Here is a 24,675-nt window from a genome sequence, read left to right on the forward strand (position 1 = left end):
CCGCCTCCCGGGTTTACGCCATTCTCCTGCCTCAGCCTCCCGAGTAGCTGGGACTACAGGCGCCCGCCACCTCACCCGGCTAGTTTTTGTATTTTTAGTAGAGACGGGGTTTCACCGTGTTAGCCAGGATGGTCTCGATCTCCTGACCTCGTGATCCGCCCGTCTCGGCCTCCCAAAGTGCTGGGATTACAGGCTTGAGCCACCGCGCCCGGCCCACCTTTTTGTTAGTTATAAAGTTTTTTTTTCCTCCTGTAATCAAATCAGTTAACAACCACTGAACTAACTTCTTTAAGTGTAAGATCTATTAGAAGTGCATTCAGTGGTCCAGAATATTTTGAAAGTATAAAAACTTCTTTTCATTATGGAGCTCTTAGTACCCTCATATAGGGAAGAAATTAGAAAACTCCAACGACACAACACGATCTACTAGCATTAAGGCAACACAGCAGAAGGAAAGTTAACTGTCCCCATGGGATCATTTCAGAAAATCAAAATAGGCAAAAACAATAGGGACCAAAAACCAAGTGCTGAGCACAGACTACTGGAACCTAGAGAATGGGGAAAATCTACTTAATAGTCCCTGTTTCAAATCACCAACCCCCAAAGCTATCCTATTACTGTCACATTCCTGTGTGGTATCTAATACAATTTACAGAAAAAAAAAAAAAAAAAAAAAAGTCACAACCTGATTATCAACATGGTAAATGAAGAAGGAGCTCACATTTTCTAGTGGCAACTAGAATGATCCATGGAACCCATTCTATCTGCCCAATTATTCCCAAGTCTTTTTTTTCAATGCCCACTTTTTTTTTTTTACTCATATGATTTAACACATGCTCCTGAAACAACAGCTCAAATTATAATCCTAGCTGACAGGATGGGTGGATCAGATTCATACACGAAGGTCAGAATATTCCCTTTAAGTCCTACACTTCTGTGACAAAAAGACATATCAAATTTAGATACTTACACTGGACTTAGGCCCTTTTCTATCCAATATGGGAATTTCCACCAGTGGTCTCTGCATTTACTATTGTGGAAGGTTCATTAAAGCTCTTCTAGGCCGGGCACGGTGGCTCACGCCTGTAATCCCAGCACTTCGGGAGGCTGAGGCGGGTGGATCACCGGAGGTCAGGAGTTCGAGATCAGCCTGGCCAACATGGTGAAACCCCGTCTCTACTAAAAATACTATAATTAGCTGGGCGTGGTGGCACATGCCTGTGGTCCCAGCTAATCAGGAGGTTGATGCAGGAGAATCGCTTGAACCTGGGAGGTGGAGGTTGCAATGAGCCAAGATCGTGCCACCGCATTCTAGCCTGGCGATAGAGCAAGACTCGGTCTCAAAAAAAAGCAAAAACAAACAAAAAACCCCCAAACTTTTATAGGAGTGTGGGGCGGAGTAGGGAGCTGACTTTTCTCCTTTCTTCACCAGCCGGTTATGACATTCCCACTTTCTTCAGCCTGAAAAGGTAGGCAATGGTTTGATGTCTGACTATAAATCATGAGCCACTGGGATCAAATTTCACAAGAACTTCAAACCCCTTGATGAGTGTCTGCCTGCTTTTTCAAGGGCCCAGGGAGCCTTCCATATAGATGCAGCACCCTTACCTAACAGCACTAGGTGCGGATGTGAAGAAATTCACATATTCCTAAAGAAGATGGAGTAGGGAAGGGACTGGGGGCAGAGTTCTATTGGCAGAGCGGTCCCAAGCTGCTCTAGTGGGTGACTGGAAAACACTAAAACAGAAAACACCTCCCTGATTTATGCAGGGAGAAAAAACACCTTTTGCATTTCTACCTTTAGCATCTGCTCCTCCAACTTTCTACCAAATTTATTTTTTGCCAACTATGGACTACACTTGAGTTTGCTAATTTATCATCATCTTCAACTGTTCCTGGACATGTTGACAAATATATTTTAAGACAGTAATATACTGATAACACTAAGCCACATAATGTCATAGCTGAGTTACAATAAAAAGAATCAAGTGTTTTGGTAGATGGATTAATTACAAAGATTCCCTATTTATTTCTTCTTGGATTTTTTTTTTTTTTTTTTTTGGCTCACTGCAAATAATCTGCTACCTTGCCCCAAATAACCCCCAAGGACACACACACACACACACACACACCCTCATACCTCCAAGGAAAGAAAATCTTACTGTCATGAAGAGTCAGTGTTGATCATCTTGTTATTCCTTCAGATTAGTGTGGTTTCTATTCCCTAACCTGCTACTAAATTACATAAAGTCTTTAAGTTATAAAAATGATTCCAGGTCAGAAGGTGGTAAGCATCATCTCAAAAGTATCTCTAGTGGAGGCCTAATCACTTCCTCATTTCAAAACACATTATCAGAACAACTTTAGAGCAGGCTTTTGACTTGGGTTCATTAAGACTCTGAGGGGGTGGAGGGGTGGCAGCTGGCAGTCTGAGGGCCCTGAGATTCTATGAGCATTTTGAGTGTTCACAGACATGCGATGTGCATTTGAGAGAAAGATAGTCCATAACTTTCTTAAGCTCAAAGAGACCCATTGCCCCTTCAAAATAATTTGTTTTTGAATATCAAATATTAAATTCAGGTCTTAGCAAATAAAAATGAAACATTTCTAAGACATCTGTAAATTACAATGTTTCCATGTTCAACTAGATCTTCACTAGACTATCAATAAAAGCTTTATTATTCTGAGCTCCGTGTCCTGGAGAAAATCATTTAAGTTGTAAAACTGAGCATCAAAACTGAAGAATAGCCTAATAGGTCTCTAACAATTTCATATATTTTCCACAAATTGACTAATGAATTTCCTTAGAACACATTCTGTCCATATAATTTACAAAAGTGGCAATTGTTCATGTAATATTAAAACTGAATCATCATTTGTCTTTACACATACAAAATCAAGATGGGGAGGAAGAAAGCGCACTATAGTATTTCTATAGAAAAGAAAGGTTTTCCACAGAAATCAGTAACTTTAAAAACTGCATTGAAGTTTTCTATAAGAAAGATATTTTCAAAGATTTAAATCTTGGATTAAAATTATCTTCTTAAAATTAAAACGTGGAGTACAAGAATTTGGTTCAAATGTATGAAATCTGAATGGAAAAAATGTGCTATTCTAAATTCATAAGTGTACACAACATGTTTAATTTTTGTTTTGTTTTTTAAGTTTGCTAGCTTTAGGTTTTCTTTTGGCATACTCGAGGGTCTTGCTTTTTTTAAAATTTGGACTATGTGCCACTAAGTTAACAAAGATGAGTTAATTCCAAGAAGCTACTGTGTATGAACAGTGCCTACTTTTCAAAAAGGCTAACATGCATTCTTAGTACACAAAGATACATGAATATGCATTTAAAGCAAAAGGCAGCCTCTGCTGTGAATACAGAATACACAAATCTCTGCGTTATGCTTTTACTCATGAACCCACAGTTTTTCAATATGTATTCACAGACCACTTCTTAACAACTCTAGGCAAGCCATTATAGTGCACTCTTACTTGTCAGATGGAATGTATGAAAAGAATACAGAAATTAACTGTGGCAGGTACACTGATAAGCCTCCAGACTCTGAGAGTTGTGTTGTTGTTGTTGTTTTTAAGTAGCAGTAGAAAAGCAGTAAAGAATTTACTTATTGAAAAGCGAAAGCTTAAAGACCTTTCTGGAGGAAACTTCTCAGAGGCCATGTTAAGGCTATTGGAAAGTCCAATTTAAATGAAAAGGTTACTGACCAAAAATCAAATCAAATATTCAAGTCAACATTACTGGCAGTTCTGGTTTTGGAACTGATCCCAGAATTCTACCTTGCAGGCTACGCGATCTCTTGAAATGGCTGTTAGTAGCCAGTGATAGTGCATGGTGGAAATGGTTGAAGCCTCAGGGGCAGTGGTGTGGCCTCACACATATGTGGTGCCTGCAGTTCCTGTAGCTGTTCTGAAGAGGGAGGGAGAGGTATTAACTCTGCTGTAAAGCAGTTTGGGTCCAGAATAAAGGGGTCAGTGCCTCATACCCCCTACTGGGGTGAAATCCTAAAACTGCCCAGGGAAGGCAAGGAAGCCCTTGGCAGATACCAAGATCAGTGGTATTGGAAATCACTTACAATCAGCAGCTTAATGCCCTTCGTGGGGGGAAAAAAAGAGAGAGAGAGACAGCAACTCTACAAAAGAACATTTCTAGCATAACTTTAAAATAAACTCAGTAAGTGCCTCCTCCTTAACCATTATGGAAAAAGTTTGGGGACCAACATACACTTAAGCTACTTAAGTTGTAGTGACTTAGGAGTTAATTATCTTATAGGATAAAATAAAAACTTTAATCCTAAACATTAGCCATTGCATTAAATGGTTTAAGGGAGCAACTGGCTTTGAGCTCTGCTCATCCATGCAAGGATTATACAATCTCAGTGCTCTAGCTAAATTGCTAATGTTTTATTACCACTGCACCAGTAAGCCTCTCATAGAAAATGGGTCTCTTGGATTTACAATGAAATATAACTTTTCTCTTCCATATTATGGAAGACCTTATTCTTGAGGCAGGAGCTTAGAAAGTCTAAATTATGCACCAGAGCTTTAATTATCTGATGGTAGAAACCATGATACTCTGGTCACTACTACAATTGACAATAGAGGACCCCAACTAAAAGTCTAGAAATATGAGTCCTGAATGCAGTTTTGAAGATTCACCACACAGGAAGACAAAAACCACAACACAGAATCAATGATTTATAAAATTATTCGGGTATCCACATTTCACAGATAAATTTCTGTTCTTCATCTATTCTTCTCACTTGGGCAGAAGATGGAAGCAGTGAGCGAATAGCAATAAGGCAGCCCATAGCTAGCTGAAGAATGACTTGAAATGAATGAAAAGAGGCAGCAGGAATATCCAAACATAACCTCAACACATTTAAATATTGCTTAAAATCCACTGTGAGGCTTTATCAAATTAATCAAGGAATAAAGCTCATGAGAGAGTGATATTCCACATATTAAATATCTCTCTGTGTGTGCCTGTGTAATGTATATGCATATCTGCATATTTCTATATGGCACATGAATTTACTTAAGGAAAACAGCCTGGCAATTAATTTGCAACTCAAATGACATGGTTACACATAGATTATAATTTCTAAACACAATGTTAGTAAAACAAAATTTATTTGTAAAACAGGACCTGTTATATAAAATGGCACACAATCAAGTTATACAAAAATACAAAATTTCTTTCTGATTACAGTTCTAGTTGTAAATGATAATTAGAAAGCATTCCTGGTGGCTTCCAAATAGCTGAGATTGCGAGCATATGGAACAGGGAGCAGCAACAGTCCATGATGCAGGGATGTCCAAGTGAGTAGAACCTAATTTCCAAGTTCAGGACTTCCATCAGGTCACTTTGGAGGGACACCTCTTTAAATTGCTAGCTCCTGGAATGTCTTCTGTTTGGATACCCATCTTCTAGACTTTTGCCAATTCTAAATTTAGTTCCCAATGTTTGCGAAAGTCCAAAATCTGTGTGGCTATGAAACAGATGGTATTCTGAATTTTCTCACATGATTTGCTCTCTCATCTATTTGGACAACTGTTAGTTACATAATTATATTTATTCCATATCAAATGAATAAAAGAGAATAGTGATACTGTTTGGTGATACTAGATGTTAGATGTTAACTTCTGGAGAATTATTCTTTCCAAATAGCTACTCTTGCAATGTTGGTTTCCCAGATCTTGCTAAGACATGAGCTCTTAATTGTGTGTATGTGTGCGTTTTTTAAAATCCAGACTCTTATTGCAAATATTCTGAAAAATCAGAAATATTACATGAACTTTGAAAAGAAACCAAGGCATTTAGCAAATTTTAGCCTAGCTAGAGTAAAGAACACCAATACTTAAAAAAAAATATCATTTACCTTTTGCAGCAATTTAGAGGTCCAACCCTTTGAAAGGAAGCACATTAGCAAACAGCTGCTTATGAAGCCCTAGTGACATTACTTGTATGCATTTCCATGATACCGGTCTCATTCACTGTCTAGTTCTGGTAGGAGGCAATGCTTTCTTTCAAAAGATTCTCCTTCCATGGAATGATAAAATGCTGAGGCTTTTTTTGTTTTTTGTACAGAGCCTGTATTTAGTGCAATAAGTTTAAAAAATTTGCTCTGAAATATTTACTTTACATTAACAAAAATAGCTTTTTTTAAAAAAATTGTAACAAAAAGGAGTTATCGCATAAACAGATCATGAATTATTCTTAGCAAATTACACTTTTTTTTTCTTAAAGCATTCACCATTACAATAAGCAGAACAATGGAATATTAGCCATTCATATCTGGTAAGCTTCAGGAATAAAAAAGCAAAAAACCCCAGACCCACCCCCAAACAAAAAAAACAGTCACACTGGAGGATCAACACATTAGCCAATTCTTCAGTTAAACATTGTAGAACTCTGGATACTCAATGAATTGCCAAGGAGAGGAGCACCTGCCAGTGTGTTTTCAGATTGTATAGCAAGCATTTGAATAAAATGGCCATTTAACCCTAAGCCACTGACGTTACTCTGAAGCAGAAGCCCAAGCACCGCAATTTTCAATGCTTTATGTTCCATGTTTCTGTCCCATCTTTATTCCTCCCAGCATTACTTAATCTGCAAATCAATACACAGAAACTTAAAGGCTAAACTCACTGGGTGCTCCAGCTTCCTTTCAAATCAGGCACACAAATGTGTGGAGGATGCTACTAAAGTCAAAAAGGAAAGAAAGACAAAATATAAGGAAAAAGTTTGCATACGAAAGATTATCTACCCTTTTCTTTTTTTACCTACTTTCTTTTAAAGAAGCGTTAGGGTAAACTACAAATACCTGAGGAGTTGGTTACCTTTTAATGTTAGCTGACAAATGTATGAACTATTATGAAAATTCCCATATTGGGCCCACTTGTATGTTTCTAAAAGTAAAATGACATGGCTTCTTTGATTGGGGGAAACTGACTGGAGTAATTCCTTATTTATCTGAAAGCATATGCCTAGTCTTGACCCACTAGGACTTATGCATCAGCAAAATAAGATCTTGATTTTATACACACATCAGGGAAATCACCCCTGAATAAACTTTAGACATAATTTGGTACAATAATTTTACCTATTTTTAAATAACTAAAGTTAAAATCTCCTCTAAGTTATTAAAAATGTTAATCAGATATGAATTTTAACATTTCCATTAAGACAATTACAGTTGAAAACATTAAATGACGGAATTTGCCTTGTAAAAGCCACCCGTATGAAAGGAGTACATGTTTGACAAAAATAAGCATAAAAAAGGTATTAAATCCCTGTTCCTTTTCTCTGATTTTGGCTGATTTATGTGTGTGTGTGTATATACATATACATATATACACACATACATATACATATATACACACACCCACACACACAAATACATAGTTATGTGTATATATTGTTTTGGAATGTCAATGGGTTTCCATAACCGTCGGCTAGGTTCAAGCAGAACTTGCTCCCGAAGCCTAGAAAACAAAGTCATACAGAGTATAATCTTAGACAATTACCATTAAAAGGAGATCATGAATGATGTTACAAATATACACATGGTCACAAACAGCAAGATGGCAAAATGGACTGAGAATCCTTCTCCCCTGAATTCCTGGAGCTGAAATTCTTACGAATGTTGAAAGTCACACTTTCTCCAGGATCATCTCTGAGATACACAGAGCATACTTCTCTAGCCCATGTTCCTACAGTGTCTAGGATTTTTCCTCCCTTTTCTCTTTAAGTTCTTTCCTATATGATAGCAAGCAGACAGTCAGAAAATCTCTTTCCTAAACCTCTTCATCACTTTTGGTACATTTATCCAAAATCACTTTCAAAGAATCATAAAAAAATTGATAAATCTTTAAAGTTTCCTTAACTAGTGAGCCTCTCTCAGGGAAAAGTTCGAGAACAAAACTGGAAGTTCTCATGTTTAGTTCAATGATCCCTTGTCAAAAGGAAAATATAAAACCTCATTTTACTGAACATTATTGTATAGGCTAAAAATGAAGCCTAAATTAAAGGATTCCATTGATGAGGGAGGAAGATAGTGAATTCAAACAGCAGCAATGTTTCTAGAGCTACTGCAAAACAGGCATGATGCTCTTTTATAGAACTTTCATCTACAGCAACAACATGTAAATTATATCAAGCAAATACAAATAAGCAATCCTAAATTCTATCAATCCCCAAACTTAAGGTAGAAATTTCTCAAATAGATTTTTAGAAACACATGCAAGGGAATGGTGTTAGTAGGAGCCAACTCTAACCATGCATACTGTGGAAGAGAAATAAAGAAGGTACTGAGGTGCTGAGAAAATAAAACTGCTCTGTGAGCAACATTTCACACTTGTCTTCGGGGAGCATTTTAACCATTGAAAACATTATTCTTAGGGACCCAATGCTACAATGTCCAAAGCACCAGAACAATGCACATAGAAGATGTATTTTGGGATGCAGAAGAGGGTTTTTGCCATTAATCTGCAAGCAATGAACTGATGAACAACTTAAAATGAAAGCAAAAATTAAATGAAGATTTTAATGCATTGTTTGAAGTAAGGGACACTATTTCAAAACTGAAAATACTAATAGGAAAGAACTCTTCCTAAAATATTTGGCATCTGGTAGAATGCCACATAACCTGGGCAATTCTCCCAGGATTATTGCCTATAAATTAGGAGTTTAGGTAAGGAAAGTATACTTGCATTCTGATCTACTACAATTCATCTACCATTCATTAAATAATACTATAGAAATCTGTGCCAACTCATGGCAAGATTACCTAGCCTTCAACCTCGAAATATTTCTTCCTTTCTTTAAACGCTTATTACTGAATGATATAATGAAAGCTTCAATCACTGGAGAGACAGAAAAGGGGGAAAAGCTTGGTTTTTATTTTAAGATTTCTTATGTCTTTTTAAGTTTTGGGCTTAGAATCGATTTGCTGAACAATTAGGACTACCAAGCAATAGAAGAAAGGAAGCCTCCCTCCTTTCTCCATGTTGCCATAGGGTTGGCAGAATCTCCACTGCTGCCCTCCTCAGCCTTTGTGAAGTAAGAGGGATACAGAAAGGTGTGGAGGGCGGGCATGGAACCTGACTGGGAAGATTGCTGGTGAGCTGCCATCTGCCCAAGCAATCCATGTCTAGGTGATGCAAACTTAAAATTCAGAGCTATGTGGGTACTAGAGTGATCTGTGCTCTGGAATCTAAACATTTAAAGTTGATTTTATAATTATTCATGCTATTAAGTAACAGTAACACCAAAATAGGCACTGGAAAGGGTTATAGAGAAAAGGGTTTATATCTAAATATTTTATTGAGGCTTTAACTTAGGTTGAATATGCAATTAGTTTGCATATACATATAGCCTCCCTGCCTCCCCCCATAAATGAGCCTATTTCCTTTACTCTTAAATGAGCTTATTTTATACCATATATATACTTTTTTTTTTTTTTAAGATGGAGTCTCGCTCTGTCGCCTAGGCTGGAATGCAATGGCGCAATCTTGGCTCACTGCAACCGCCACCTCCCAGGTTCAAGCAATTCTCCTGCCTCAGCCTCCCAAGTAACTGGGATTACAGGCACTTACTGCCATGCCCGGCTAATTTTTTTTTTTTTTTTTTTTGTATTTTAGTAGAGACGGGATTTTTTTTTTTTTTTTTTTTTTTTTTTTTGTATTTTAGTAGAGACGGGGATTCACCGTTTTGCCCAGGGTGGTCTCAAACTCCTGAGCTCAGGCAATCCGATTACAGGCATGAGCCACCATGCCCGACCTACTTAAATGAACTTATTTTATACCATATATTTTAAAGTTGAAAACCTATAAATCAGCAGTATCCAATCTTTTGGCTTCCCCAGGCCACCCTGGAAGAATTGTCTTGGGCTGCATATAAAATACATTAAGGATAGCTGATGGGCTTAAAAAAAAGAAACACAAAAAAATCTCATGTTGTAATAAACTGTACGAATTTGTGCTGAAAGCCTTCCTAAGCCCTATGCAGCCCACAGGCAGCAGGTTGGACAAGTTTGCTATAAATCAAATCATTTATTAAAGTGTAAGGAAGATAGAAAGGAAAGTCCTTACCTCACACTTTTGAACATTATATGCAGTTAGAGGGCACATTGTTTAAAATTAATTATTTTTATTTTTATTTTTTTTTGAGACGGAGTCTGGCTCTGTCGCCCAGGCTGGAGTGCGGTGGCCGGATCTCAGCTCACTGCAAGCTCCGCCTCCCAGGTTCACGCCATTCTCCTGCCTCCGCCTCCCAAGTAGCTGGGACTACAGGCGCCCGCCACCTCGCCCGGCTAGTTTTTGTATTCTTTAGTAGAGACGGGGTTTCACCATATTAGCCAGGATGGTCTCGATCTCCTGACCTCGTGATCCGCCCATCTCGGCCTCCCAAAGTGCTGGGATTACAGGCTTGAGCCACCGCACCCGGCCGAAAATTAATTATTTAAGGATGCAGACAATTATATAATATTTGAAAATAAACATGCTATTAAAAAATATGCATTTAAATTATGAAGTAATTAGACCAATATATGATAGAGGCATCTGTTGCTACGCTATACCCATGTGAAATATATGTGACAATACTCATGTGAAAAGCAGCTCAAGGTTCTCTTACATTCATTAAGCTGCTTTTTTCAAATAAAAGTGGAGTACGGAGATATATTTGTATATATATACATATACATAATATCAATGACCAGAAATAATTTATCCATCTCACAATTAAACTGGGAGAAGACTAGGTTGTCTTACTGAGTGGGAATGTGGGTATTGATGAAAACAGCCTTGTTGCTACTGAAAAATAAAGCTTAAGAAATAAAGAAAGTACAACCTAGGCAACAGAAGAAAACGTCAGCCAAGGGAAAAGGACAGCGATGTAAACAGAACAATATTTTAAAATGGGGGAGTATGAATTTTAGCAAGTTGAAAGGAATTGCTATGATCACCTTCCAAAATGATAAAAGTCAAACCGTCAGTTTAAGTGTACACCAAAATGTTCAGTCTGATGAAAGCCAAACACTGACAGTTGAAAAGGAAAGAGCAATAGCAGTTTTACCTTAGGGACAAAACTATCATCCCCCACCCCCCACCGAGCACTGATGAGGATGCTGTTCCTTTCAGCTTACTTTTACAGAAGGTGGTCTCAGTTGTGACAAGAATTCTGCCATCCAAGTGATGGGTAAGCACACAAACAGAAAGAGCAGCACGTCCTGCGTGATACAGATAACAAAAGCTTCTCCTGAAGAAGTGCAGTCAGTGAAGACAGAGAGAGAGAGGAAGTGAAAGTGAAATTCTTGGAGGGCGGCCACCTCCTCATCTCCACCTACCATCGGCTTTAGCTCTCTGGCATCAGCGACGCCTCCCTTACCAGCTTCTTTCATTGCTTTCCTACTGTTTTCCACAAACTCCTGCAAAATATGGACCACACTGCGTAAATTCTTGGTTCCTTTCAGATTTGTTAGTAGATGAATTCTAAAGAACATTTACATTTTTGACTCAATCTTGGTAAATGGATGGCCTAAAAACATAGCAATAAAGAATGTTTAGTATCACACATGAGGGCTGCTAAATTTGCAGGAATGGATTCTGCAATCCGCTGATTTAAAACATCTTTCCATCCATTCATTGTGACAATCTTACTAAGGCTCCAAGAGATAATGTTAGTTCTATCTGGAAGAGAAAACACCTAACATTTTTAAGAGGCTATTTTCTCATACTCAGAATATCATTTTATTTGTTGTTGTTGTTTTTTTCTATATCAAGGTTAAATGAAACAAGAAGAACATGTTACTCCATAAGCCTCCACTTTTAAATAACCACAGAAGGTAAAAGAACACACTGATATTGCTAAGCACATAATGCTTTTTTTCTTAAACAAACCATAAACAAACTATCTTTTAAAAAAGTGTCAATCTGACCATGACATTACTTCATAAAGTAAGAAGACAGGGTGTATCAACCAGAACCTATCGTTCGTAGTAGTCGAAATGGGAATGTGCCCCAAAGGGAACATTTCTATTCTGTCAACATTTACGGGGCACTTCTTCATTAAATATCCTCACCATTCCTACAGAGAAAACTGAAGGGTGGAAAACAGTATTTTTTACTCTGCTTTTGATCAGTGACTTAAAAAACAATAACACTCTTCTAAATGCTTTAATCACAAAAGAGATGCAACAATCATGATCAAATTCCATTCAGAAAATAACCAGTTAGAATTAGTTTAGACATTAAGAAAATGTCCACAATTTACCTGATGTTGTCAGAAAAAGAGAAAATCAATGCCAAATAGGTCAGCTAAATCATTTGGAATTCTTGCTATTGAAAAAAAAAAAATCTATGCTGGGTGTGGTGGCTCACACCTGTAATCCCAGCATTTTAGAAGGCCAAGGCAGGCAGATCACCTGAGGACAGGAGTTCAAGACCAGCCTGGCCAACATGGTAAAACCCTATCTCTACTAAAAATGCAAAAATTAGCCAGGAGTGGTGGCACACGCACGTAATCCCAGCTACTTGGGAGGCTGAGGCAGAACTGCTTGAACCTGGGAGGTAGAGGCTGCAGAGCCAAGACCATGCCACTGTACTCCAGTCTGGTTGACAAAGCAAGACTCCGTCTCAAAAAAAAAAAAAAAAAAAAAAAGAATCTAGCCTATTTATTAATATACTTATTTCAGATTTAACTGGATAAAATATGCTCCTGGAAAATGACTTATTTCAACGTATAATGCTTAGTATTCAATATTACCCATTTTGAGATAGAAATATTTCATAGCTTAATAGCAAACTATTATTATTTAGAAGCATCTTTACTTTGGTAACATTTAACACTGATTATAATGGTACTTAAGCCATTTAATAAGATTTTCAAATTTTTAAAGAAATTTAATTGAGGTTCCAATATTAAAAATCTGCATATAATATCTGTGTAAAGGTTCAGATCTTGACTAATAAATAACTATACACTCTATCAGTCATGGGTCTGTTATCCGTATTCATCACAAAATGCTTTCAATTTGGCCTACCATATTTAAGATGATGAGTTTTAATCAGGGTTGACAGCAGTAATGTTTGGGGCAATGGTGGACAGAGAAAGACAGGTAGGCACTAGGACCTGGGAAACAGGATATTTTGTCTTTGAGCCCCATTTCAGGAAAAGGCTAGAAGCTGGTTTAAAAAGTCAATTCAAATCTATCTAACTACAGAGAGAGGGGCAGCAGGAATAGGGTGAACTTAGGACTATTAACGAGTACAACTCTAGCTAGGTGGATCTGAAATGATCTTGTCCATGCCAAGAAGCCTTCCTCCCTGACTTACCCAAGATTAACCTCATTCATGAGTCAGTGCTACGGGGTTAATTCTAAATTACTCAATTGCATATAGTGTGAATTAAACATAGATAATGTTTTATAAAATATTTTTATTGGTATTTTTATCCCTAAAACAGGAAAGGGCATTTGAAGTACTTACCATCAGCACTTTATCCATATAGAATTCTCTGCCAGGGCTCCCATCATTGTATTTTGTATCAATGGCAAAACACAAGAATAATACATCCACTACCATTTCGTAAATAGATAGGAAGCAATGAGCGACTAGGAAAGCAAAGAGGCAGACGATGATCAGAGGCAGCACCCATACTGTGTAGTCCTGCTGGTAGTTGAGCAGCATAATCCCAGCTAAACCTGTGCTGCAGACTATCAGCACCTGAAGCAGAGAGAACAAAGATCACATTTAATATCCTACTGAAGAAAGCCACTCTTTTCTCATCATTTGCAGACTTCAAATTCTCTTTACTATTTATAAGTGATGGTTGCATGAGGCCATTCCATCTCAAATGAGGAAATATAATCCATATATTCCCATATACACACAGAGTCATGCATGCTTATCATATAATATACATTTTAAAATCATACGTTAAATGATTCTGGCTTAAAGATAATTAAGTTTTCCAAATGCTACGCTGCACCCTAAAACTTAACCTATTTAGAATCTGTGGCAATTTTTAAGATAAATGTACACATATTTTAGAAAAAATTTACACACTCTTAGCACTCAGAAAAAAGTGATATTTCAGTGTAATGGTATGTATTTTTTTCTAAGTATTTTCACATATATGAAATAGTATTATATAAACAAATCACTATAAGCTTTTCATTAATATTTATAGAAGTATCATTATAAATGCTTCATAAATATTTACTCAGCTACATAATTTCATTTTATGAGTGATGTAAAATACATTTAACCACTCTCTTACTGTGGAGATTTACATTGTTTTCAGATATAAATAATGCTGCAACAAACATCTACAGTCTTAGAACTTTTTCTGTGTTTCATATTTTATTTCACATAGAATATGTGGTAAATTTAATATAATTTGCCATGAAATTTATATTTGGACTCTCTGTGAAGACAGAGGTTGCCAAAAACATCCATGCTAAAAGAATAAAAGAAATAGCCAATTTAGTTATTGTCAAGAACCACCCACTCTGATGCTTCATCACTTCACATGCAGCATTTTAAATGTTTTGTGGTTTTTAAAATACATTTTATTACAGCTTTTCAATAACCCTATAAATGGTTTATGGCAAATATTATCATCCCATTTTATAGACTGGGAAACATACTTAGAGATGCTAGCCAACCTGAGTAGAAAAAAAGAGAGTAGACCCAAGGTCAAGGTCATAAGAAGTAGAAAAAAGAATAGATCCTACTCAAATAATGGTCTCATGATGTCAACTCCAGTGCTCTTTCCAGATAAAAACTCAGAAATATTTGGATATTGGTACACAGCAGTAATGGATTCTCCTGAATTCTAGACACACTTTCCCAGTCCATTATTTTGTCTTGTATAAGGCTTTAAGTAAAGGGAAAAAGAGACCTCTAGAATCATGGCAGCCTGTTCCTGCCTAGCATTAAGAAGAGGCAGAGTGAGAATTCTTCTTTGGCATTTTCTCCAGTATTTATCAACATCAAGGCATTTCTCATTCACCATTATCTTAACTTGGAGTTAAAATGCATTAGATGATACATTGGTTAAGCTATAAATTGATCCCTCTCTCAGATGCTTTTAGTGAGCAAATCTGGGTCTGCCCACACTTTGGAAGACTCCCCCACCATTTTTGTAGCAACTCACTTATGAATCTTCTCTTATAGTGACTTATTTTCTGGGGTTATTTCCATAGATGGTTAATTACTTCAATTTTCTTTTCTTTTCTTTTCTTTTCTCTTCTTTTCTTTTTTTTGAGACAGAGTCTTGCTCTGTCACCTAGGATGGAGTGCAGTGGCATGATTTTGGCTCACTGCAACCTCCACCTCCTGGGTTCAAGCAATTCTTCGCCTCAGCCTCCCAAGTAGCTGGAACTACAGGTGCTCGCCACCACGCCTGGCCAATTTATTTTTGTATTTTTTAGTAGAGACAGGGTTTCACCACATTGGTTAGGCTGGTCTCTATCTCCTGACTTCAGGTGATCCGCCTGTCTTGGCCTCCCAAAGTACTGGGATTACAGGTGTGAGCCACCACGCCCGGTCATTACTTCCATTTTCTTCCACTCTCCTGGTTTCAATTTTAGAGTGAGTTATTTCCTATACTCTCCAAATCTTGCACATTCACCCTATTGGAGGGCTGAGGTTCTTCATGCTCTCAGCATGCCATTAAAAGTTAAACCCCATTGAAATGGTAAAGTTAGTTATAGAAAGGTGTGGCTCAAACAAACTAGATGTTGAGACAAAAAGCTGGTGAGATGGAAGGTTAGATATTCTCATACAAGAGATAACTTCAACAATTAGTGATGTTTAGCCAAAAAAAGTAGTAGTTATTCCCAAATATAATGAAAGAGTGTTATGCACTTTATCAAGCAGTAATGGTTCTCAAAATGCAGAAAGGCTAAGAATGCAGATTCCTGGGCCCTAGTCCCAGAGTCTGGTTGGTTGGATCCACGATAAAGCCCAGTAGTTTGCATTTAAAAAGTATCCCGGGTGCTGATAAAGCCTATGTCTCAAGAAGTACTGGACTATATCAGTGATCTCCATGGTGGAGTACCCCCATCCTAGGGAGTATTTAACAGGATCACCTGGGACTTCTATTATATTTCTCATACATTTAGAATGTCTTCTTTAGTATGCTTGATAAGGCATATATTAGTAACAGCTATATATATATATATAATTGATAAATAAATGTAAATATATTAAATAACTGTGATCAAACTTTTTTCTTAATAGGGCACATGACTTTAGAAGTTAAGAAATCCTAGCTGGGCATGATGGCTCACACCTACCGTACCACCTACTTGGGAGGCTGAGGCAGGAGGATTGCTCGAGCCCAGAACTTCAAGACCAGCCTGGGGACACAACAAGATTCCATCTCAAAAAAAGAAAAAAAAAAAAAATAGACATTCCTGTTCTAGAGGATAAATTATTGGAATACAGTAGACGAGATTCATGCTTTGGGTAGGATGTGGGAAGCAGGAAGGAAATGAGACTAGTTTTGGAGTCAGAAAGATGTAGATTTGAATTACAGAATTAGCACTTAGTTTTGTAACTCTAAGCAAGCTCCTTTAACCATTCTGAGCCTGTTTTTCCGTCTTTAAAAGAGACATAATAATACATACATCCCACGATTGTTAAAATGAACATTCTAAAAGTATTTAATGCAATGCCTGGCAATGTTTCTCCCTCCCTCCCTTCCTTTCTTTTTTTGACATCCTAAGTGCAACATTTATGATGCTCTTTCTCTAGAGAACCTACATTTTGAGAGATATTGTTTACCAATAAAATAGCATTTATAAGTAATAATTCATATTCTCAATTTTTATTAACCCAAGTCAAATAAATTGTCAACTAGAAGATATAATTAGTGTGAGAAAAGACATTACCAAATGGAGGTAAAATAATTTCACACAGAAGCAAAGAAATTTGAGATTGAGGGGTTTTGGGATAGCTTTATTAGGACAAATATCAATACTTAAAAATATTTAAATTGGATTGTAAATCTCTATTCTTACCTTTAGGACCCTATTGGCCAGTGACCATATGTTACAAGTCACTAAACTAGAAGAGCTAAGGTCCCTTACAAATCTAATACATATTCCATAAAAACTATCAGGGTACCATAGAAATGGAACCCATAATGATGTCTTTTTTAATTCAGAGTTTTAAAATTGAATTTAAAATTTCGAGGTAATTGTGAATTCACATGCAGTTTTAAGAAATAGTAGAATGGTTCCATGTACCCTTTACCCAGTTCCCTTCAATGATAACATCTTGTAGAACTATAGCATGATATCAATTTCACAAGCATGTTATTGACATTGATATTGTGAAGATGCAGAATATATCCATCATTACTGGAACCCTGCACTTTGCTATTTTATAGCTATTTCCCCTCCTCCTCAACCCGATCTCTAACCACAAATCCATTCTCCATTTCCATACTGCTGTCATTTCACTTTTTTTCTTTTTGAGAAAGAGTCTTGCTCTGTCACTCAGACTGGAATGCAGTGGTGTGATCACGGCTCACTGCAGCCTCTGCCTGCGGGCTGAAGCGATCCTCCCACCTCAGCCTCCTGAGTAGCTAGGAATACAGGTGCACCGCACCATGCCAGGAAAATTTTTGTATTTTTTTGTAGAAATGGGGTTTCGCCATGTTTTTCAAGCTGGTCTTGGACTACTGGGCTCAAGCGATCCACCCTTCTTGGCCTCCCAAAGTGCTGGGATTACAGGTGTGAGCCACACAGCCCAGCCCTGTTGTAATTTCTATTATATAAACGGAATTAATCTTCTGGGATTAGATTTTTTTGCTCAGCATAGTTTCCTCAAGATTCAGTCAAGTTGCTATGTATATGAACAATTCATATCTGGCATCATGTTTTATAATGTTTATTATGATCTATTAGTTGAACTCCCTGATTAGAAACAAATTCTGTATGCTAGCAGCGATTTAATTGTAATGAAAAATTCTTTTCGAAAGATTTACTGTATTCTATGATCAGAACTATATTTTTAGGAAAAAAAACTAAAGAATATTTATATTAAAATGTTAGAAACCCAGAAGATTTCTCTTCCTCTTATTTTTCTCTTTTTTGAATTTCTCAATTAAAAAATGTATTTATCTTTTATGGTTTTTGAGGTCATTTGAAATACTATAAATATTACATTATTAAAAATATATCTTTCTGGAAAGCAATTTGGCAATGCACATCAAGAATCCTAATTAATTCTAATTCTAGGATTCTGGCTTCAGGAAATAGGGATTGATGGGGGCAAGATTTATACACAAATACAAATTTTAGGTTAGTAAAAAATTAAGCACAGCTCAACTGTAAAAAACAGAAAACCTGAGGATTAAATAAATGACACAACAGTTGTATAACCAGAGTTAGAAACGTTTTAAGAAAACAAGAAATGCTCATAATGTAATACCAAGTGAAAAAAGGGATACAAAACTGCCTTTTCTACTAGGTTTCTTTTGTTTTTGTTTTTGAGACAGTCTTGCTTTGTCATCCAGGCTGCAGTGTAGTTGCACTATCTCAGCTCACTGTAACCTCCGCCTCTCAGATTCAACTAATTCTCGTGCCTCAGCTTCTGAGTAGCTGGGATTACAGGCATGTACCACTACGCCTGGCTAATTTTTATACTTTTAGTGGAGACAGGGTTTCCCCATGTTGGCCAGGTTGGTCTCGAACTCCTGACCTCAAGTGATCCACCCACCTTAGCCTCCCAAAGTGTTGGGATTATAGGCGTTAGCCACCGTGCCTGGCCCTCTACTAGATTTTAAATTCTATGTATTGATCAGTATATAACCAGGATCTTTAATAGTCCTTTCCACATTACTAGTAGGCACTCTATAAAGGTATGAATAAAACGATATGATAAACAAAGAAAAAGTTTTTTTTTTTTTTTTTTTTTTTTTTTTTTTTTTTTTGAGACGGAGTCTCGCTCTGTCGCCCGGGCTGGAGTGCAGTGGCCGGATCTCAGCTCACTGCAAGCTCCGCCTCCTGGGTTTACGCCATTCTCCTGCCTCAGCCTCCCAAGTAGCTGGGACTACAGGCGCCCGCCACCTCGCCCGGCTAGTTTTTTTTTGTATTTTTTAGTAGAGACGGGGTTTCACCATGTTAGCCAGGATGGTCTCGATCTCCTGACCTCGTGATCCGCCCGTCTCGGCCTCCCAAAGTGCTGGGATTACAGGCTTGAGCCACCGTGCCCGGCCAGAAAAAGTTTTGACAGGTCACTAGGCTGCTAAAAAAAGTCAACTTTAGAACACTGTTTTATCATCTTTATATTTTTCTCTCTCTCTTTTTTTTAGATAGAGTCTTGCTCTATCGCCCAGGCTGGAGTGTAATGGTTCGGCTCACTGCAACCTCTGCCTCCTGGGTTCAAATGATTCTCCACCTCAGCCTCCCAAGTAGCTGGGACTACGGGTGCTCGCCACCACGCCCAGCTAATTTTTTTTTGTATTTTTTTAGTAGAGATGGGGTTTCACCACGTCGTTGGCCAGGCTGGTCTCGAACTCCTGACCTCAGGTGATCTGCCCACCTCAGCCTCCCAAAGTGCTCGGATTATAGGCATAAGCCACCACACTCAACCCATCTTTTTATTTTTCATTAAAAAAATAATGCATACTCAATATAGAGAATATTATCTTACTACAATAAAGTGGGGTAGGGGTTTGGAATTATCTATATTTTCAATATCCAAAAGCAATCATTGTTAACATCTTGAGATATTCATTTCCATTCTTTTTCTTATAAACATTGTTAAACACTACTAAAGCCTAGTAGTTTTACTCAGCTTTTTCATTTATTACATTATATGCATTTCTTCATATTGTAAACTCTTAATAAATAACAGGGCTTAGTAGGTGAGTAACAGTCTACTGACTATTATTCCCAACCATTTCTCTATTGTAAGGCATCAGATTGTTTACCATTGGTCACTATATAAATAATGCCGTATTTGTTTGCAGTTAGTGTTACCAGAAGTGGCTTATCATTGACTCAGAATTACTGAGTCAAAAGGCTTTTAAAAAAAATTTTAAAAAGGCCCGAGGACAAATTTAACGTCAGCTGAGGCAATTATAGCACACAGTGATTAATAACTTAGAAGTCAGACAGACCTGAGTTTGAACGCCACATTCTAGTTCTCTAAATCTGGCCAATTTAATTTGTTCTCTAAACTTTATTTTAGAGTAGAGGAAACCAAAGGTAATACCAGTAGCTCACCTTACAGGGGAGGACCAAATGTAACACTTAACAAAAGCCCTTCACTCAGTGCCTGGTACCCAAAGTGTCTTAATCAGAGTTTACTAAAATCATCATCATTAAATATTACCACTTAGTATCTCCCTTATTCCTCTAAATGGCTTCTTATTTCCCTTTGTAAAAAGCGTTGTGGGCAATGGCTCATGCCTGTAATCCCAGCACTTTGGGAGGCCAAGGTGGGCAGATCACCTGAGGTCAGGAGTTCGATACCAGCCTGACCAACATGGAGAAACCCCATCTCTACTAAAAATACAAAAATTAGATGGGCATGGTGGTGCATGCCTGTAGTCCCAGCTACTCGGGAGGCTGAAGCAGGAGAATCACTTGAACCCAGGACGTGGAGGTTGTGGTGAGCCAAGATTGTGCCACTGCACTCCAGCCTGCGCAATAAGAGTGAAACTCTGGAAAAAAAAAAAAAGCGGTGTGTGTAGTGTGTGTATGTATACATATATATACTTTTATCCTAAGTTGCTTCTAACCTTTCTTAGCTGTAGGGATAAATTATAAATATGCAAACAAAAATAAAAGATGGTGAAGACTTTCTGAATCAGCTGTAGAGAACTGACCCACTTCATCACACACAATGCTATACTTCTCCATGCCAAACACATTTTCTTTACAAAAACATTTAAAAAATACAGTGGGCTAGAGCAACCTAAGGGTTCAATAGTAACAGAATGTTTACAAATAATATTTGGTGGATATTTACCTGGTAATAATGAATAATTGTGAAGATGATCAAAACAAGATGGAAAATGTATATGGTGTAATGTAAAGATAAATGGGGAGGACCAACAGGTACGTATGCTATGATTTTTATAATACAGAAATACAAGCCGATGAAAAAACATGGGAAGAATTATATAGAAATGATAAGTTATTTAGTTATAGTGGTGGTAGTATAAGTCTCTTTTCTCAATTCAAAATTTTCTGTGTATTTTGTGGTTTAAAACTCAGATACAAATGAAATCTAATTATAATGTTATTGAATATTTTGTAGTATTTTAATAGTATAGAATAACTTGCCTCTTGTTCAACATTTCTAAGAAAAGTATAAGTCTTATTCTCTAACAGCTCTATTTTAAAGGGGCTTATACATAATACTATAGTAATAATGATGACACCTAACATTCACTGAGAATTTAAAATGTGTCAAGCACTCTCCTAGATACCCTACATGTATTAACAATGCATTAACCTCATGATCCTAGGAGTCTGGCACTATTATATTCCAATTTTACAGATGAGCAAACTGAGGCACAGAGTGATTATCTAACCTGCCCAGGTCACACAACTACCAGTGATAGTGTCAGAACTGAAATCCAGGCAGTCAGGCTCCAGTTGCAGTACCATTAACCAGGAGGAAGACTTTTTCCTAATTCTTTACAGTTCAAAACACAAAAAGAGGGCCGGGCGCAGTGGCTGACGCCTGTAATCCCAGCACTTTGGGAGGCCAAGGCGGGTGGATCACCTGAGGTCAGGAGTTCGAGACCAGCCTGGCCGATATGCGGAAACCCTCTCTCTACCAATAATACAAAAATTAGCCGGGTGTGGTGGCGCATGCCTGTAATCCCAGCTACTCGGGAGGCTAAAGCAGGAGAATTGCTTGAACACAGGAGGCGGAGGTTGCAGTGAGCCAAGATAGCACCATTGTACTCCAGCCTGGGCGACAGAGTGAAACTCCGTCTCAAAACAAACAAACAAACAAACAACAACAACAAAAAAACAACACAGAAAGAGAAACATAGGCACATGACTTGGCCTCTCCATGCCTCAGTTTCCCTCTCTGTAAAATGAGGATAATAACGGAACTTACCTCAAAAATTTATTGTGGGGATTAAATGAACATAATATATGTCAAGTACTTATAACAATGCTGGACACATAGTAAGGGCTTTCTAAGTACTTTCTAAGTACTTTTAGTTTTTTGGTGGCCTGGATATTTTTAAAATAAAAGAGCAAATATATATATGCAAAATTTTACTGTATGTTGCAGAAAAAAATACTTGGTCTTACCTTGCCTAGGAATAACATAAAATCTCCCACTGTGTTGATGGTAGCCACTCGCAAAGCATTCTCCACCAGAATGACAAAGGCATCCTTTGCTGAGGTGCAGAAGTTGGTGCTATTGATAGCTGTGGCTGTGTATGCATTCTGGACAAAAGCAAAAACAACATTTTCATCAACAACTGAAACTTCCTTTGTTAAGATATAAACTGAGCATAGCTAAAACATAGCTTTTAAAAATATTTCAGTCAAACACATGGCACCCTTTAATGAGGTAAGATTGAGACTGAGTACAAGAAAATATAAGATTTAAAGCCTCATATGGTAAAAATAACTTTCCATTTGGCTTAGTTTTGGTCCTTTAAAAACACTGTTATTTATTAAAACATACACAAACCTTTCTAACATCCATTAACTTCTTCCCTGTCTTAGTAAATCAAACATAATTTAATCTTTCCTAGATGTCTCAGGGTCATGACTGTGAACATCAGCAGTGCACTGTAATCATTTAGGTGATGCTTTAAAAGCTCAAGAGGTAGGTGTGGGCATCAGATTGCTGTGGTGTTCTATGTGGACTATCTACTATCTCCTCCTTGGTGGCTTTCTTCTATGCTCTCACTTCTCACAGCTCTTGTAGTACATAGCTCTTTGATGGCTGGCATTTTATACCCCTCCTCCTCCTGGGAGCAGAACCCTAAATCTTTTTTGAGAAAATAGCCTTACCCCATTCCCCGTTTCAGTCCCAGTGAGACTGTCACTACCTCAGGCTCTGGGGATGGGTCTTGACTGACATAAGCCAATTAGCATACTATACCTACTGGCCACAATGATTGGTTCAGAATTGGTAAATAAACCAATCAGAGCCAATGAAAGCAAAAGTGATGTTCCCTGGGGCTTCTGGGAAAAAGAGGCTTTCTTTCTCTTCCATAGGTTCTCTTGACGGTGTGAGGGTATGAATGGCTGTAGCTGTTTGGCTAACATAATGAGAAGAGCTGCTGAAGGTCACAGTGTAAAACTGAGGGTGAGGCCAACACCATGAAGTCAGAGCAGGGAGAACCAGGTACTTCAACTTGGTGACAACTGGGACATTGGGAACTTGCCAGATTTCTGAACTTTTCTGTTATAGAAGCTAATAAATTGCTAAGAATCCCAGCTCTTCCCTGCTCCACATTCCCTTCCCTCTCCCTTGTTCAGGTCAGATTGAGCTGAGCTTTCTGTTCCTTAAAATACTGAGTTCTAGCTGATAACGCTTTCATTCAATTATACCTGCTTCGGCTGCCCCATGTGCTCTTTGACCTACTAGTTATAGACTGATTTTTTTTTCCATTCTTTTTTATGTTACATTCTAGAACAGCATTGATGTTTTCTGGGAAGTGTGAAAAAGTATTATAACATCAAATATGTTTGAGTCTTAGGAAGGAAAAGTATATGAACTTTGTGACTAAAACTTTTGGTCCTGAGAAATTTTGGGTTTAGTGCTGACTTAAATTGTCACTGGGTCCCAAATGTTGGGATTGCTGGGAAACTGTTGGAGATAAAGGGCTTGCTTTATACTGTGTTGTCTATAAAGCTTTAACCACTGAGCCCAGGAGAGATGGTCTACAATTTATGAATATTCTAATTAAAAGCCTGTTAATTATTAGGAGTCTGTAATGAAGATGAGGTTTGAATTATCAAAAATTTAACTTGCCATTATATGATTAAATTCATTGATTAAAAATGCAGAACATTTCAGAGCCAAAGAGAGTATTTTACTGAGCAGGTCACTACCTGTGGTTCCTAAGCTTTTTTCAGTAATGGGGCAGTAGGAAATAAATTATGGTGCTCTTTAAGAAACACATTATGAGGACAGGCATGGTGGCTCATGCTTGTAATCCCAGCATTTTGGGAGGTGGAGGCAGGTGGATTACCTGAGGTCAGGAGTTCGAGACCAGTCTGGCCAACATGATGAAACCCCGTCTATACTAAAAATACAAAAAAGTTAGCCAGGCGTGGTGGCGTGCGCCTGTAATCCCAACTACTTGGGAGGCTGAGGCAGGGGAATTGCTTGAACCAGGGAGGTGGAGGTTGCAGTAAGCTGAGATCGCACCACTGCACTCCAGCCTGGGCGACAGAGTAAGACTCCATCTCCAAAAAAAGAAAAACAAAACAGAAGTACAGTATGATTTTGGTATATAGAATTCTATCATACAAATTGCAGAAGTTTATTATCAGAATATATTACTATAAGTCTTTTTATCTCAAAAACTAAAATACAGAACATCTTAAAGAAATCATACTAAGTGTTTGTTAGCATCTACCTGCTTGTTGCTCCCTTATATTGTCATCTGTCAGTGCTTCTTATCAGATAAAAGACAGCAGGCAC

The 24,675-nt window shown here is 37.7% G+C and overlaps 1 protein-coding gene across 4 annotated transcripts in view; it reads right to left on the reverse strand.

Annotated features, from left to right (window-relative positions):
- SLC44A1 (solute carrier family 44 member 1) overlaps positions 1 to 24,675 on the reverse strand; it is a 198,827-nt gene that overhangs the window by 43,093 nt on the left and 131,059 nt on the right. For 2 of the 4 annotated variants that reach the window (XM_010353307.2, XM_010353309.2), the window contains 4 exons: positions 22,320 to 22,457; positions 13,507 to 13,743; positions 11,367 to 11,447; positions 218 to 7,503 (listed from right to left, as the gene is read on the reverse strand). In XM_010353307.2, the coding sequence (XP_010351609.1) occupies positions 7,480 to 7,503; positions 11,367 to 11,447; positions 13,507 to 13,743; positions 22,320 to 22,457 (480 nt within the window). In that variant the 3' untranslated portion in view covers positions 218 to 7,479. Of the gene's footprint in view, positions 1 to 217; positions 7,504 to 10,507; positions 11,448 to 13,506; positions 13,744 to 22,319; positions 22,458 to 24,675 lie in introns of those variants that run through there. The other 2 variants (XM_010353308.2, XM_010353306.2) reach the window with 2 other exon arrangements.

The sequence above is a fragment of the Rhinopithecus roxellana genome, chromosome 16, assembly GCF_007565055.1.
Source record: "Rhinopithecus roxellana isolate Shanxi Qingling chromosome 16, ASM756505v1, whole genome shotgun sequence".
Taxonomy (NCBI): domain Eukaryota; kingdom Metazoa; phylum Chordata; class Mammalia; order Primates; family Cercopithecidae; genus Rhinopithecus; species Rhinopithecus roxellana.